The sequence below is a fragment of the Panthera pardus genome, unplaced genomic scaffold (genome assembly GCF_024362965.1).
Source record: "Panthera pardus isolate Hobbes unplaced genomic scaffold, ASM2436296v1 HiC_scaffold_16, whole genome shotgun sequence".
Lineage (NCBI taxonomy): Eukaryota > Metazoa > Chordata > Mammalia > Carnivora > Felidae > Panthera > Panthera pardus.
In genome coordinates, this window is record NW_026526721.1 from 61343335 (window position 1) to 61359645 (window position 16311).

General features: G+C 40.4%; 1 protein-coding gene across 1 annotated transcript in view; it reads left to right on the forward strand.

The window, feature by feature from the left end:
- The first annotated feature begins 6416 nt into the window (after window positions 1–6416).
- The window catches only part of GAP43 (growth associated protein 43), a 126514-nt gene continuing 116619 nt past the window's right edge, over window positions 6417–16311 (forward strand). The window contains exon 1 of the mRNA XM_019448072.1: window positions 6417–6452. Within this exon, the coding sequence (XP_019303617.1) occupies window positions 6432–6452 (21 nt within the window). The 5' untranslated portion in view covers window positions 6417–6431. The remainder of the gene's footprint in view (window positions 6453–16311) is intronic.

Genomic DNA, 16311 nt, shown 5'->3' on the forward strand with positions numbered 1-16311 from the left:
GTGAGATGAAATTTGCAAATAGATCCGCAGGGAAAATATGCATGTGCCAGTGTATTGTGCAGAAGCAGGAAGGGGAGAATACACTAAAGGTCAACTGTGAGGGAGGGGCTTTATATTTGTTGTTGGAGTGGTAGCGTTTCCAGCTCTGATGGAGCTCGGCTGGCACCACGGAAGCTTCTCCACACCGTGCTCTTCCATCCTCACCTATAACACCTCCTGTTCTAGGTCCCAACAGGAACTAGCAGTCATGCAGGATTGTGTACAGGCAGGAGAAGCAGCAGCGAGAGATGAAAGTCACTGTGCCATGAGATAAATGCCTCAATGCCATTCAGTTTGGAAGAGAAATCTCTGTGCAGATTTTGGCCAGGCTAGCATGAACAGCAAAGTGCATCACCTATGTGACCCTGCCTTGCCCCTACCCCACCTTCCTAATCCCTTCCGGGTGAATAAGGCAACTGTGGTGATGGAAGTGACCTGGGGTCTTCTGACTTGCCTCCCATAAGCCCGGAATCCTTTAAACACAGCCTAAAGTTCACTGCCCTTGGATTTGTTATGTGTCAGGCACTGCCAGTCACCCAATGTATATCATCTTATGTGATCCTCATGACACTGCTAAAAAATAAGTGTCGTTATCCCCCACTCTTCTTTTTCACAGCTAAGAAAATTAAGGTTCAGAGAGAATCAATAACCCAGATATGCAGAAATGATGTCAGAGTTAGAACCCATTTTGCTAACTCCAGAGCTTGGGCACTTATCCCTACAACTTACTGGTGAACTGCCACACCTTGGGGGTGTCCCAAGCAAGACTAGTGAAGGAGGAGTTTGGCTTTGGCAATTTCAGGCTGTGTGCATGTATCCCCCACCTCTCTGCACCCCATATGCACTTTTTACCTGACTTGAGAGTTTCCTTATTCTCAGTTCTCCTGTCGAGTGCCTGAGTAATTAATTTACATGCATGTGTTAGGAACTTACTGATTTAACTCTCCCTTGATTGTTCACACTTTAAGAGGAAATAAAGAGTAAAGCATTAATAAAAATGTATCAGTCCTTCAAGAAGGAGTAGATCTAAGGGCACCTGACTGGCTCAGTTGGTAGAGTATGTGACTCTTCATCTCTAGGCTGTGAGTTTGAGCCCCACTTGGGTATAGAATTTACTTTAAAAAATAATAAATAAATAAATAAATAAATAAAGGAGTGGATCCAGATGTTTTCGGGAGAAGGGCAAATGATATTGTAGAAATTATGTATCTCATTCTTGGCACAAAATGAGCTGACACAAAATGAGCTGGTCTGATGCTTGGACCAGCATCAGAGGCACAGGTATTGGAGGAGGGGGGAGATACCAGACAGATCCTGTTTGAGATTGCCCAAATAAGCACATCTGGGGTCTCCAAAGGGAGAATCCTCCTAAGCTATAAGGAACAGGGATCTCCCCACATCGCTGCAGTCCAGGCCAGATGGCTGTGCCAGGAGAGTGAGTGAGGTAAAGTATGTGGTTTTTCCTGACAATGCCACTTCATTCTGCCCACCACACAGAGCAGGCAGCTTCATCCTCTCTCTCTGCACCTGTTACCTATTCCGTCAGCCGTGATGCACAAGTTCATGGTGTCTATGGAATCCAAAGCAGCAGAACCTGTACTACAAGCTTCATAGTGAACAAGAAACATCCTTTCTATTCTGGTATTCAGTATAGAAATGCATGATCCAGAGGAAGAGAGGAATGGTGGGGTTGATCCATCCTGGTATCATTGTTTTCTCCAGTCCAAGTGTATCCCAAATGCAGCCCTTTTGATAGTGATAGCCCTGTGTGGGAAGGCCAGACACAGTGCAACTTTCTCATGTGTGACCTCCTTCAATGCATATACATTTGATGTTGGTCTGAGTGTTCTCTTCTCTTTAGCAGACCTAGTCATAGTCTTTATTTCCTTTTTACCAACTCCTCCCCGCCCCCGCCCCCTATCAACCCCAAACAAAATATAAGAAACTCTATAATGACTAGAACTTTTGATAATTCTGTCAACTACTGTATGCCCAGTGCCTAGAGTTGTGCCTATACATAGAAGTTGCTCAATAAATATTTGTTTAATGAGGGAAAGAATGAATACATAGGCTTATGAGAAAAGCATAGCTTGGCTTTAATATCTATAGAACCCTATTGGCATTTAGCCAAATATTTGTGGTGAAGCACTTAAAATTCCCATTCCTGGGTCACTTGTTGGGACACAGCTGCAGCTGATCAGTGCACAGGACATGGAGTTGATGTATCTAGCAGAGCAACTTTTCTGTCCTGGAAACTGTAACCCAGATCTTAGCTTTCCCACCTTCTTAGTTTCTGATGAGAGCCATAACATTTTTTATTTTTTTATTTTTTTAAGTTTATTTATTTTGAGAGAGAGCACGAGCAGGGGAAGAGCAGAGAGAGAGAGAGAGAGAGAGAAAGTATCCCAAGCAGGCTCTGTGCTGACAGCACAGAGCCCCATGTGGGGCTCTATCTCATGAACTGTGATATCATGACCTGAGCTGAAACCAAGAGTCAGGAGCCTAACCGACTGAGCCACTCAGGCATCCCTAAAATGCAGTTTTAAAAATACAATCGACAGAATGGGGGAAAAAAAATTTTCCAAAGCATATATCTGATGAGGGGTTAGTTAATATCAAAATATATAAAGAACTCATGCAACTCAATAGCAAAACAAAACAAAAAACGAAATAACCCTATTACAAAATGGGCAAAGGACCTGAACAGATACTTCTCCAAAAAACACATACAAAAGACAAACAGGTACATGAAAAAATGCTCGGGGTGCCTGGGTGGCTCAGTTGGTTAAGTGCCCGACTTCGGATCAGGTCATGATCTTGTGAGGCGTGAGTTCCAGTGTACTCTGTGCTGAGACCGCAGAGCCTGTAGCCTGCTTCAGATTTTGTGTCTCCCTCTCTCTCTGCCCCTGCCTGGCTCACACTCTGTCTCTTTCTCTCTCTCTCAAAAATAAATAAACATTAAAAAAAAAATCTCAAAATTACTAACCATTAGGGGAATGCAAATTAAAACCGCAATAAGATATCACCTCACGCCTCTTAGAATGGCCATCGTTAAAGACAAGAGATAAAAAATGCTAGCATGAATGTGGGGAAAATGGAACCCTTGTGCTTTGTTGGTGAAATTGTAAATTGGAACCATTATGGAAAATAGTATGGAGGAGCTTCAAAAAATTAAAGATAGAACTACCATATAATCCAGAAATTCCACTTCTCAAACTATATCCAAAGGAAATGAAAACACTAACTTGAAAAGATGTGTGTAATCCCATGCTCATAGCAGCATTATTTCCAATAGCCAAGACATGAGGACAACCTGCATGTCCCTTCATGGAGGAATGGATAAAGAAGTAGTGGTATATATGCACAATGGGATATTATTCAGCCATAAGAAAACAAGGAAAGCCTACCATTTGTGACAACGAGGATGTATCATAAAGACATTGTGCTAAATGAAATAGTCAAAGAAAGACAATTACTCTATGATCTTATATGTAGAATCTTTGATAAAAAATTTTAAAACTCGTAGAAAAAGAGTTCTGATTTTTAGTAACCAGAGGCTGGGGTGGGGTGGGGGAGAATTGGAGAAAGGTGGTCGGAAAGTACAGACTTCCAGTTATAAATAAGTACTGGGGATGTAAGGTACAACATGATGACTGTAGCTAACACTGATGTGTGATATATAGGAAAGTTAATAATATAATAAATCTTAAGAGTTCTCATCACAAGGAGAGCATCGTTTTCCTTTTGCTTTTCTTTTTTTATTGTATCCATATGAGAAGATGGATGTTAGTTAAACAATCATTTTACAACATATGTAAATCAGACCGTCATGCTGTGTGCCTTAAACTTACACAGTGATGTGTGTCAGTTGTTTCTCAATAAAACTGAGAAAAAAATTCAGTGTGTTCATTCATTTATTCAGTCAACATTTAGTGAGTACTGGTGCACCAACCACTCTTCTAGGTGCTGGAGCTCAAACAGGGACCAAAACGTGGACATGAAGCATATGCTCCAATAGAGTCATTTATGAGGAAGAAAGGGCTCCCAGTAAGTCAGCTTCTACTCATTTTTTTCCAGGAGATATTTAGTGAGGTGTGTACTAAGAGGCGGCATCTTGCCTGATAAACATTCCAGAGAAGGCGGAGGTGGAGAGGACACCAGCCATCAGCCTTTTGGCCTTTAGTTCAAAATATTGGAAGAAATACTCCCCGAAAAGAAAATTCGAGTTGATTAAAAAGGAAAGAGAAAAGTGCTTCTCAGGGGTGCTGGCATTGAAGTTTCTGTAAATAAGCAGAGAGATGAAAACTATAGCATAGGGAATGTAGTTAAAAATATTATAATGATTCTTTGGTGATAGATGGTAACTACACTTAACCTGGTGTGTGCTGAGTAGTGTGTGGAAGAGTTGAATCAATATGTTGTACACACGAAACTAATATAACATTGTTAATTACATTTCAATTAAAAAAAAATAGACATGGCCTCAGCTAGATGCAGGGACTTTCATGCATCTGAAACCTAATACCCCCAACACTATGATGTGAATGAGTTTCTCAGGCAAGTGACTGTAGAACAGATGTGCACTCAAATCCTAGCTCTACCTTACTTAGCTCCTGTTCTAGACAAATTCCATAACTTCAATGAACCTCAATATCCTCACTTGCAAAATGGGGGGATGATACTATGCCTTATACCATAGAATTTTGTGAGGCTCGAGGCCCAGTGCCTACCTCATGGTGTTAGCTGGACTAACGACAATTGGTGTTGAATTATTGAAGAATATGAGGGAGCAAAGATGAAAGGGAGATAAAAAGGTCTCCAAGGACAAACCTTAGTTCTGAATTTTGCCAGAAGAGATCTTGCCCTTCCTCTCAGCAGCCAAACATGAATACTATTTAACTCAGGTTGGATCTTACACCCTATTTTTGTCTTTCCCTTTATACAGTGATCCTTGAACTTCAGAGTACATGAAACAAACACAGACACTTGTCAAAAAGAATCCAGATTCCTGAGTTCAAACCTGAGAAACTCTGATGTAGTAGGTCTGAGGCAAGGCTCAGGAATCTGTATTTTAAAATGGCACTTCAAGTTTTTTCATGAGTGTTATACGTGGATCCTACTTTGAAACCCGCAGAGGACTGAAAGAAGAGTGTATCTAAATGAATCCATGACCCAGAAGCAACAATTTATCTAAAATAGAAGGGGTAAGCAGAGATTAATGTACAGACGGTAGTAGTAATTATATTTGGAAGAGGCCTGACTCAGGATGATATCTGGAATGAGTAATCTGATGGATGGAGTTCCTCCTACTTTTTAACCTCTCAATAAGGCAGCTGTCAGTTTGACTTTCTTTATGTGACTCAAAAGCCCAGAGATATTCCCAGACATATAAATATTTGGTAGTCAGATTGTAGCCTGGATATCCCCTTTTTATCTCAATGACTCAGATTTCACGTAGATGACCTTAATCGTCTAAGTGTCTACAACAATTCTAAGCTTAAGTAAGTTATTTCTGTAATCAAGTAACTATTCACAAATAACCAATTTCACAAAATTAGCAAGATAGGAAATAAGCAAGAGCAGACTGCCGTAAGTAGCACATGTTTCCATGTGGATAATTGCTGAAGACTGTCTCTTCTCAGAATGTCAATGTAACCAAAGGAATCTTTGTAGGAAAAAGGAACAGGAACAATGACAGCAAAGAAAACAAAATTTTATTGGAAAATCTCATAGTCCCAAATAGTTAGCCAGAGTAGGCCTCTTTAATAGTGATGGGGATATCATTGAAATACAAGCTTACTTGCAGTGCGATGCCATTTAATCCTAGATTAGGATGTGTTCTAGGAAAATGAAAATTTGTGTCTTTAGAATGCCAGCATGGCTAATTGAGTAGTGAAAAATCAAATCTTTCACGATTGTCTTGTCTACATCCATGTCTTGCAGACCTTTTGTCTTCACCACATCACAGCATGCATACATTTTCTGCTATACTCCATGGGCTATTCCCCAAAGCAAAAAGAAACTTGGAATGGCATTATCACACTGGTATGGTATACTATTACCTTGATGGCCCCAGAGGACCCATACCTCTTAGTATTCATCCCGTGGGTAGTCCTCTCCCACATAGAGTGTGAGCTAGCTGATGGTTTGACCACTGAGACAGTAGCAAGCATGACTCAAACAGAGACTTGATAAATATTTGCACACTGGGGATTGTCTTTTGGGATGTTCACTTTCAGGAACCAGCTGCCATGTTACAGAGAAGTTCAGTTTTGACTACTGAGTGATGAGAAGACAAGTAGAGACAGGCCCTGGAGGATAGTCTTGGACATTCCATACCTAGGTGAGCTCCCAGCTGAATACAACCAATTGAGTGACCTCATCTCCACCACATGGAGCAGGAAAATGCTCAGGTGAGCCAGCCAACTCACAGAATTGTGAGAAATAAAAAATAATGGACATTTTAAGCCACTGAGTTTGGAAGTGACTATTATATACCAACAAATAATTGACATAGAAATTGGTACCTAAAAGTAGGGTGCTATTATAAAAAACAAATAAACAAACAAAAAACAAAAAACTAAGGGGCACCTAGATGGCTCAGTCGGTTAAACATCCGACTTCAGCTTAGGTCATGATCTCAGGGTTTGTGGGTTTGAGCCCCATGTTGGGCTCTGTGCTCACAGCTCAGAGCCGTGAGACTTCTTTGGATTCTGTGCCCCCCTCCCCCGCCCCCCCCCCCCCCCCCACCGCTCACACTTGTCTCTTTCTCTCTCTCAAAAATAAACATTTTTAAAATTAAAAAAAAAACTAAAGTATATGATATTGGATTTCTTTAAAATATGCCTAGAAGTTTGTTTTTATTAAGGTATGGTGAGGCCAGTAGATCAGGAGATGCTTGCCATTGAAAAGGCAGTTTGGGGGCACCTGAGCAGCTCAGTTGGTTGAGTGTCTGACTCTTGATTTTGGCTCTAGTCATGATTCCAGAATTGTGGGATCAAGCCCCATGTTGGGCTCCACCCTGAGTGTGGAGCCTGCTTAAGATTCTGTCTCTCTTCCTCTGCCCCTCTCCCCCATTTGTGCATTCTCTCTCTCTCTCTCTCTCTCAAATAAAAAAAATAAAAACATAAAAGGCAGCTTGTTCTCTTACAGTTCTCAAGAGGAAGAGGCTTGCTATCCTATGCAGGGCCACATGGGGAAGCACCAAGTTCTATCAAGAAACAGAAGTAAAGGTATAGCATGGCCTTTATTGTGGTTTTCATGGGAAGCAATGGGCAAGGTAGGTAATCAGGGTAAGCAGGTTTAGGATTGGTTCATTTGAATAATTTCAGCAGGCTCTGGAGCGTAGAGACTGCCTTGAGTGTGTGATACCTTGCCCAGTGGTGATTAAGGCAGGGCAATGTGTGACAGTTTGGCAAAGAAGGTAGTTGGTGGTATGGGCTCTGGATTAGTTACTTTGCATATGCAAGTTACACTAGCAAGGTGGTCTTTTGCTATCTCTAAGGATTAGCTAGCCTGGGGAGGGACAGTCTCTCCTGGGTCAGCAAGGCCCCAAGATCCTTCAAAGCATCATGAAATACAGAAAATTTAAAAAAAATATATGATTAATACAGAATTTGGGACTGCAGGGAAGATGCAAAAGTGAGAAGACTGTGAGTGGAGCCTAGAAGAACTAAACTTTCTGTGAAAGGCTGGAGAAAAAAGGACTATGTTATATATTGGTAAAGGAATGAAGGAATTGTCACCTGTGGTAACTTAGAAGATAGAAAAATTAGATACTTAAAAAAGTTGAAAATTTAGCTAAGAATGTAGCTAACTGTAGGCAGAATATTGAATGCGCCAATCGGTGCTTTAAGCCATTTACGGTAAGATATTGTAAGAGAAATAGAAGCTAAAGAAAGTACTATTCAGTTTTTAAGCAGAACAGAGAGGAAATATTTCCAACTCAGACTTTTTGGGTTAGGCCTATAACTGTTTCTCACTTTCACTGTTTCAAGTTTTCATCTTTAAAACATCTTAAAGTAAGAATTTTCCTCAGGGAAAAAGATCAACTCCAAGATGCGGTCATCCTGGAGGCCTGAAGGCAAATAGAGAATCAAGGTTGCAGCAGCTGGATCACTTGTTTAGATCTCTGACAGATTTAAGGCAATGCTTCACAGGTCCCCTCGCCTAAACAAAATCACTTCTGAGAATATTAAGGGTATTTTACCACAACACACTTATTCTGAGCTCAAATCAGGGAGAGACCTATGACAGGGGATTTGTGGGTGTGGGCTTTTGCCTAATGGAATGGATTTTATTTAATTTTTTTATTTTTTATTTATTTTTTATTTTTTTTAACATTTATTTATTTTTGAGACAGAGACAGAGCATGAACAGGGGAGGGTCAGAGAGAGGGAGACACAGAATCTGAAACAGGCTCCAGGCTCTGAGCTGTCAGCACAGAGCCCGACACGGGGCTCGAACTCATGGACCGCGAGATCATGACCTGAGCCGAAGTTGGCTGCTTAACCGACTGAGCCACCCAGGCGCCCCTGGAATGGATTTTAAACTTGATATCTAAAAGTCCACAACATGTTTTAAAGAGTTGTATCAGCTTGGACTCAAAGGAATAGGTCAAAATGAAAAGAGCCAAACAACTTACTATTGGCAGGAAGCCATCTGAGAGTACTACTCAGCTGTAGGCATAGCCATTATTTATAGAAAGGAAGGCCATCTCAGAAAGTGAAACCAAGAATCCAGAAGATGGGGCACCTGGGTGGCGCATTCAGTTGAGTGTCTGGCTCTTGATTTCAGCTCTGGTCAGGATCCATGGTCATGGGATAAAGCCCTGCGTTTGGCTCTGTGCTTAGTGTGAAGGTTGCTTGGGATTCTTTCTCTCTCCCTCTGCCCCTCTCCCCGCCCTTGCACACTCATTCTCTCTCCTCTCTCACATTCTGAAAAAAAAAAAAAAAAAAAAAGATTCCGAAAGATCAAAAAGTGGAGGAGAGCTATGGATTAAGGAATGAGTTCTGGGGATCAAAACAAACATTCTCTTCCTCTAAGAACATAAGCCCCAATGGATTACAAAATTGCTATGGAGCAATAACTATAGGCCTTCTGCCTCCTCCCCCTGCTGCCGTTTTTGGAAAGGGAATATCTATTGAAGTTATCCTTTCCTGTTTTCACCATTGAATGTTGGATGTGTGGGGCAGATAACTTGTTTTAGTTCATAGCTCTCTTAACTAGAGGATCCATACCCTAGGGACCATATCTACACATGAAACTAATTTATATGACAAAATGCTGGACACCAACCTGATGCTGAAGTGGGACAGTATTGTATGAGTCTGGGAAGGAGCTGAGTATATTTTGAATGTAGGAGAGAGCATCATTGAAGGCTAGAAGGCAGACTGTGGTATTTTCTCATATTGGGGCCCCCCAGTGATCCATACTTCTGGGTATTCACACCCCTATATAGCCCTGTCCCATTTTGTCTCTGGGATTGGCCATGTGACTTGTGTTGGCCGGTGAGATTTTAGCAAAGTGATACAATCAGAGGCTTGATAAGCACTTGCAATCTCAAGTTTGATCTCTCTGTCTATTCCCCTTGAAAGCCATATTCCCTTCTGTAAAGAGCTCAGACCGAATAACGAGAAGCTATGTGGAGAGAGGACCTGGAGGACAAGAAGCCATTTTGAACGTTTCATCTCCAGTTGAACTATCAGTTAAATACAGCCAAATAGTAACTTCAGTTATACCACATGGAATAGAAAAACTGCCCTGCTGAGTCAATCAACTCACAAAATCATGAGAACTGATAAATCATTGTTGTTTTAAGTCAAGGGATGGCAAACTACAGCCTTAAGGGCTAAATTTAGCCCACCACCTGTTTGAAAATAAAGTTTTATTGAGAAACAATCATACATGTTTACATATCACCTGTGGCTGCCTTTGCACTATAGTGACAGAGACCACACGGTCCATAAAGCTGAAATGTTTACTATATAGCCTTTACAGAAAGTTTGTTGACCCCTGCTTTACGCCACTAACTTTGAACAGTGATTTATTGTGCAACAGCATATTAACGAAACAGGTATTTTATCTAATGGAACTAAAGAAAAGTGTAAGTTTGTACTAAGAATATATGTTACAACAAAAGAGGAGAACAGAGGAAGAGAAGTAAGGAGAAAAGAGAGGACAAAATGCCTAGAGAGCGAGATAAGACGTAGGGAAGAGATTTGATTAAAAAAAGAAGAATGAGAAGAAAAGAGGAAAGGGAATTGGAGTTTTTTGGTTGATAGCTATGAAGTTAATGTTTTTGTTTTGTAGACGGTCATTATTTATAACTAGTGAAAGCATCAGTGCTGGTTGTTAACACAGCATTCATTCCCTTAATCTGTGACTCAGAATTATGACTTTTATTAAGCATACAATATGCTCAGCTAAACTGCTAAGGAATGACTCCTGACCACCTTCAGCAAGGAATGATCATGTGTCTTAGTCCCTTCAGGGAGTTATAACAAATCCCATAAACTGGGTGGCTTATAAACAATAAGAATTTGCTTCTCACAGTTCTGGAGGCTGGCAAGTCCCAAGATCAAGGCACTAGCAGATTCAGTGTCTGGGTGACAGCCTGTTTTTTTTTTCTGGTTCATAGAAAATGTCTTGTAGCTGTAACCCATGGCAAAAGCATGGGGAGTTTCTCAGCTTCTTTTATAAGGATGCTAATTCTGTTTATGAGGGCTTTGCCCCATGACCTAATCACATCCCCTCCTGATACCATTGCATTGGCATTAGGTTTTCTTTTTTTTCTTTTTTTTTTAATTTTTTTAAATATTTATTTATTTTTGAGAGAGAGAGCATGAGCAGGGGAGGAGCAGAGAGGGAGGGAGACACAGAATCTGAAACAGGCTCCAGGCTCTGAGCTATCAGCACAGAGCTTGACACAGGGCTGGAACTCACAAACCGTGAGATCATGACCTGAGCTGAAGCCAGACGCTCAACCGGCTGAGCCACCCAGGCGCCCCGGCATTAGGTTTTCAATGCACAATAGTCCCCGCTTATCCCAGAAGGGTATGTCCCAAGACCCCCAGTGGATACCTGAAACTGTAATAGTTCCGAACTTCATATATACAGCTGTTCCCCCACTTAAAATGGTTGAACTTGCAATTTTTCAACTTTGCAATGCAAAAGCAATACACATTCAACAGAACCTGTACTTCAAATTTTGAATTTTGATCTTTTCTGAGACTAGCAATATGTGGTATGATGCTCTGTTGTGATGCTGGGCTGTGGCAGCAAGCTGCAGCTCCCAGTCAGCCAGGCAATCACAAGGGTGAACAACCGGTATATGCCCACCATTCTGTACTCATACAACCATTCTGTTTTTCACTTCCAGTACAGTATTCAAAACATTGCACAAGAAATTCAGCTCTTTATGGGGAAACAGGTTTGTGTGAGATGATTTGCCCAACTGTAAGCTAATGGAAGTGTTCTGAGCACATTTAAGGTAGGCTAGACTAAGCTATGTTGTCTAGCTTAGGTGTATTGCATGCATTGTCAACTTATGATATTTTCCACTTACAATGGATTTATTGGGATGTTACCTCATCATAAGTCAAGGAAAATCTGTACTATGCTTTTCCTATATATATACCTATGGTAAAGTTTAATTTATAAATTAGACACAGTAAGAAATTAACAACTAATAATAATAAAATACAACAATTAAAACAATATACGGTAGGGGTGCCTGGGTGGCTCAGTTGTTTGAGCATCCGACTCTTGATTTCCTCTCAGGTCATGATCCCAGAGTTGTGGGATCAAGCCCTGCATTGGGCTCCACGTTGAACATGGAGCCTGCTTGAGTTTCCCTGTCTCTCTCCCTCTGCCCCTCTCCCCCACTCACACACTTTCTCTCTCTCTCTAAAAACAAAACAAAATAATAAAAACAATGTACTGTAATAAAAGCTATATGAATGTGCTCTCTCTTTCTCTTTCAGTATCTTATTGTACTGTATTTACCTTCTTCTTGTGATGATGTGAGATGATAAGATGTCTACATGCTCAGATGAAGTGAGATGAATGATGTAAGCCTTGTGACATAGGGTTAGACTATTGACCTTCCGACAGTATGTCAGAAGTACAATCATCTGCTTCCCAACCATGGTTGACCACAGGTAACTGAGACCACCCAAAGAGAAACCATGAACTGGGGACTACTGAACTAGGGACTACTGTATGAATTCTGAGGTGGCACAAATCAATACCATCATGTGACTCAGTTCTGGCCAATGAGATATAAACAGAAATCACCTGGTACAAACTTTATGGGAAGCCTTTTAAAAGGACCGACTATTGGCTTTTTGCTTTGTCTCTCCCTTTGTTTTTGTTATTTCACTCATTCTGCCTGGAACATAGATGTGATTTATGTAATTATAATTATCATCTTGTAACCACAAAGATGGAAGCCCTAAGCCAAGGTTGATAAAGCAGGAAGATAGAATGATCCTTGGTCCTAAAGAGCACCTCTGAACGGCCAAATTGTCCCTGAACTACCTACCTCTTATATCTTTTGTTATGTGAGAAAAATGAATTGCTTCCCTGTTTATGCCATTATTTTCCAGTTTACTTTTACTTATAGCACCAATAAATCATCACTAATACAGATCGTGTTCCTACCTTTTCTTAAGAATTACAGCCCCATCTTCAAAAAGTTGGCAGATCAATGAGTGAAGAGTCCAGCTACAACATGAGAGCTGTTCTTTTCTTCTCTGGAACTATCATTTAGGGTTGATCAAGCAGCCCTACTTTTATCATTTGGTAAATGTATTCTTCTATTTTGGCTCACTGGAAATGAGAAGTAGGAATTAAACTTAATTACTGACAAGATTTTGTTAGACTGTTTAAACTAATGTATCATACATTTCCCTTAAACTGCACATTCCTTTTCACCCATTAATAAAGTTGATAGATTTTCTAAGTTTTAGTATGGAAAGATGTACAAAATCATTCAAACAAAACCCCTGTGCCTACTTTTCTGTTTTTTGTTTTTAACTTATGAATTGACTGATTGAGTTCTGCAATAACCTTCAAACTAATCTTCCTCTCTTGGAGGGTTTTTCTTGACACCAATCAATTCTCCAATTTTCTGGCACCAACTTGGTCACAATTCAACTCAATGAGGACATTCACTATCATGAGATAGCTGTCCCAGACTCCACAGGTTAAGGGCTCAGTTCCACAAGATTGCCCCCACAGCACACACCAGTCCTGGACCACTAGCACCTCTGACTGACCAGAGGGATCAGTCCCCACACCTCCTTCTCTGACTTCAATAATTTGTTAGAATAGCTCACAGAACTCAGGAAAACACTTTACATATGCTTACCAATTTATTACAAAGGACAAAACTCGGAACAGCCAAATGGAAGAGATGCATAAAGCAAGGTTTAGGAAGCAGGGCAAAGAGCTTCCCTCCCTGCAAGTGGATGTGTTCACCAATCCAGAAGCTCTCTGAATTGTATTGTTCAAGAGTTTTTATAATCCAGCACACCTGGGTGGCTCAATCAGTTAAGCGTCCAGCTTCGGCCCAGGTCATGATCTCACAGTTTTGTGAGTTCCAGCCCTGCATAGCATCGCATAGGGCTTTCTGCGATCAATGTAGAGCCCGCTTCAGGTCCTCTTTCCCCTTCTCTCTCTCTGCTCATGTGCTCTCGCTCTCTCTCTTTCAAGAATAGTAAAAAATTTTTAAAAAAAGTTTTTATAATCCAATCTCTAGCCTCACCTCCTTTCCCCAAATCTGGGAAATGGAGGGAGGAGCTGGGAGTTCCAATACTCTATAATCAGTTTAGTCATTCTGGTGACCAGCAACCCCATCCTGAGGCTATATAAGGGCTCCACCCAAAGCCACCTCATTAGCATAAACTCAAAGGTGATCAAAGTGAGCTTCTTGTGACTACCTAAAAAAACCCTCCTATCACTCAGGAAATGCCAACGGTTTTTGGAGCTCTGTGACAAAAACTGGTGACAAAGACCAAATATATTTCCAATTATAAGACATCCCCATTTCTTTTTCTTTCTCTAGCTTACCTTAACAGTGACATGTACACAAATTTCACATTTTCCCAAGCAGTTAGTGAGATGAGTATGAATTTCATGAAATCTTTATCTCTTACACCTGTTAGAGCAAGCAATAATAGTCAATTTTTAAATTCCTCAGGTAATCCTTGAGTACTAGTTGATATTAGTGCATCTGCCCTGCCTGAGATTTCTGCCACAAGCTCTCTAAAGTCCAGGGTTTTCCAACACAAATGGAAAACATTTTGTATGGAGGAAAGTGTAAAGGCTCTTAACCTGGGTCAGTCTACTCAGACAGATGGGTTCCTTGAAAGACGGATCATGTATTTATAAATTGTAAAATTTTCCTCCTCTTCAGCTTGTCAAACCTTTCCCGGTCTTTGACATCTCTGAATAGTCCCGTTCAACATGGAAAAAAAGGGTATTTCTGTCTGAGATGGAGATAAATAGCTCTTTAGATTGTAGAGATGATTGGGTTCGTATAGACTATGGATAAGAAGAAATCTATACATGGAACAAAGATTTGAGTTGGCTATGCTAACTGAAGTTCTACTAGATAGAAGGAACTATGAGAATAAAAGTCTGAGACTTTGAGAACAAAAGTCCTCCAGGGACTGTGGAATTTATTAAAGCTACTTCAGGCAGGCTGCCCAGACCATGGTTGGTTTCTGTCTGAAGTGCTTAGTCCCATTTCCAGAGCCCAACCATACGCCTGACTGCCTTGCCTGGAAATTTGTTTCTCTGACTTCAAGTACCCCAAATAGCAGCTGCCTACCCTGACCCCTATCACACCCTCACCTGCCCACCATTAATCCTTATAATCAGTTCCCCTGCTCCAATTGGTTAGACCTGACCTCACCTGACCTCAACTACCATCTGTTCCTATTGCAGGGCCTGAGGCACATACGCACTGTATCTGTAATCCAGTCATTGCAGTGAGTCGCCCATCACTATCTTTTAACTATGGTAACTGCCTCCCCCCACCCAAAATGCATCCATATGCATGCACTTGCGCGTGCATGCACACAACATACACACCTGAAAACACAGGGAGCTCGACACTCAGACTAATTATCAGATGAGTACAAAGCAAATTCTTAGAAAATAGAGATGATTCTGATCCTTTTCACCTTTTTACAAAAAGCTATATCTTTACCATAAACCTTTCTTCTTTAGTCAAAATTTTTTTCAGGAAATAAAGGTTTTGCAAAATTATTTTCTGTGCCTGCATGGACCAAAACATTTAGTCAATTCTAATAATTTCATTAAAATAGAGAAATCAGTAAAGAAGTTAGTCTGCTTTTCTCCCTCGAATGCACACACACACAACAGCTATTAGATTACCAAATATTTAGCTTCTGTTTGATGAAGTATTATGTAGACCAGCCTAGAAAAGCTAAGGAGTACAAAGCAATGGTAAAACTTAGCAGAATCTGACCACTATAGAAAGCTAGGAGAATTAAAGCTGGACATAGAGTTAAGTATAATTCCAGAGGGAAAAAGTAGATCAATCCATTTGCAAGATATGAACATAATATATCTAGAATAGGTGATTTAAGTATTTGGATATGGATTATAGCTAATCTAAAAATACATAGGCAGATATTTGTGTAAACAAATATATATCCAGGCTAATGTTTAAAAAACATATGTATCTATAATATTTCTACTTATATGTTCTATTTGAATTAATGCTATCAAAGAGAAGTAAGGCAAATTGGAAAGCTCATGTATAAATGTAGCAGCAAAGCATGGAACACACACAAAAATAAATTTTCTAATGAGGCATAATAAATAGGTAGGGAGAGAAAATGAATGCTGACTTTAAAAATGAAGTACCGATCGCTTTAAAAATCTGTCACAAACAAGACAAATTGAAGAAAGTAAAGTAGACAGAAACTAATGGCAAAGAGCAAGCTAGAGATAAACACTTGGGGGAGTTGAGTATTGTGAAGTAATCAGAATGAAGGAAATGCATCTGGACCACAAAAGGCATAAAAACTAGGAGCCAGCATATGCTTGGCAATCTTGTCTGTGTAGCTTTACTAAACTGACCAAAACACTGCCAATTTGTTTTGTTTTGTTTTCTGCCATCATAATGGATAGTTACTGAGCAATTGATTGTATCATTGTGCAGTTGGTTGGCTTTGGTCATTAAGACGGATGAAATGATTGGACCAAGTGTTTCATGGTCTGGTGGTCTTGGTCACC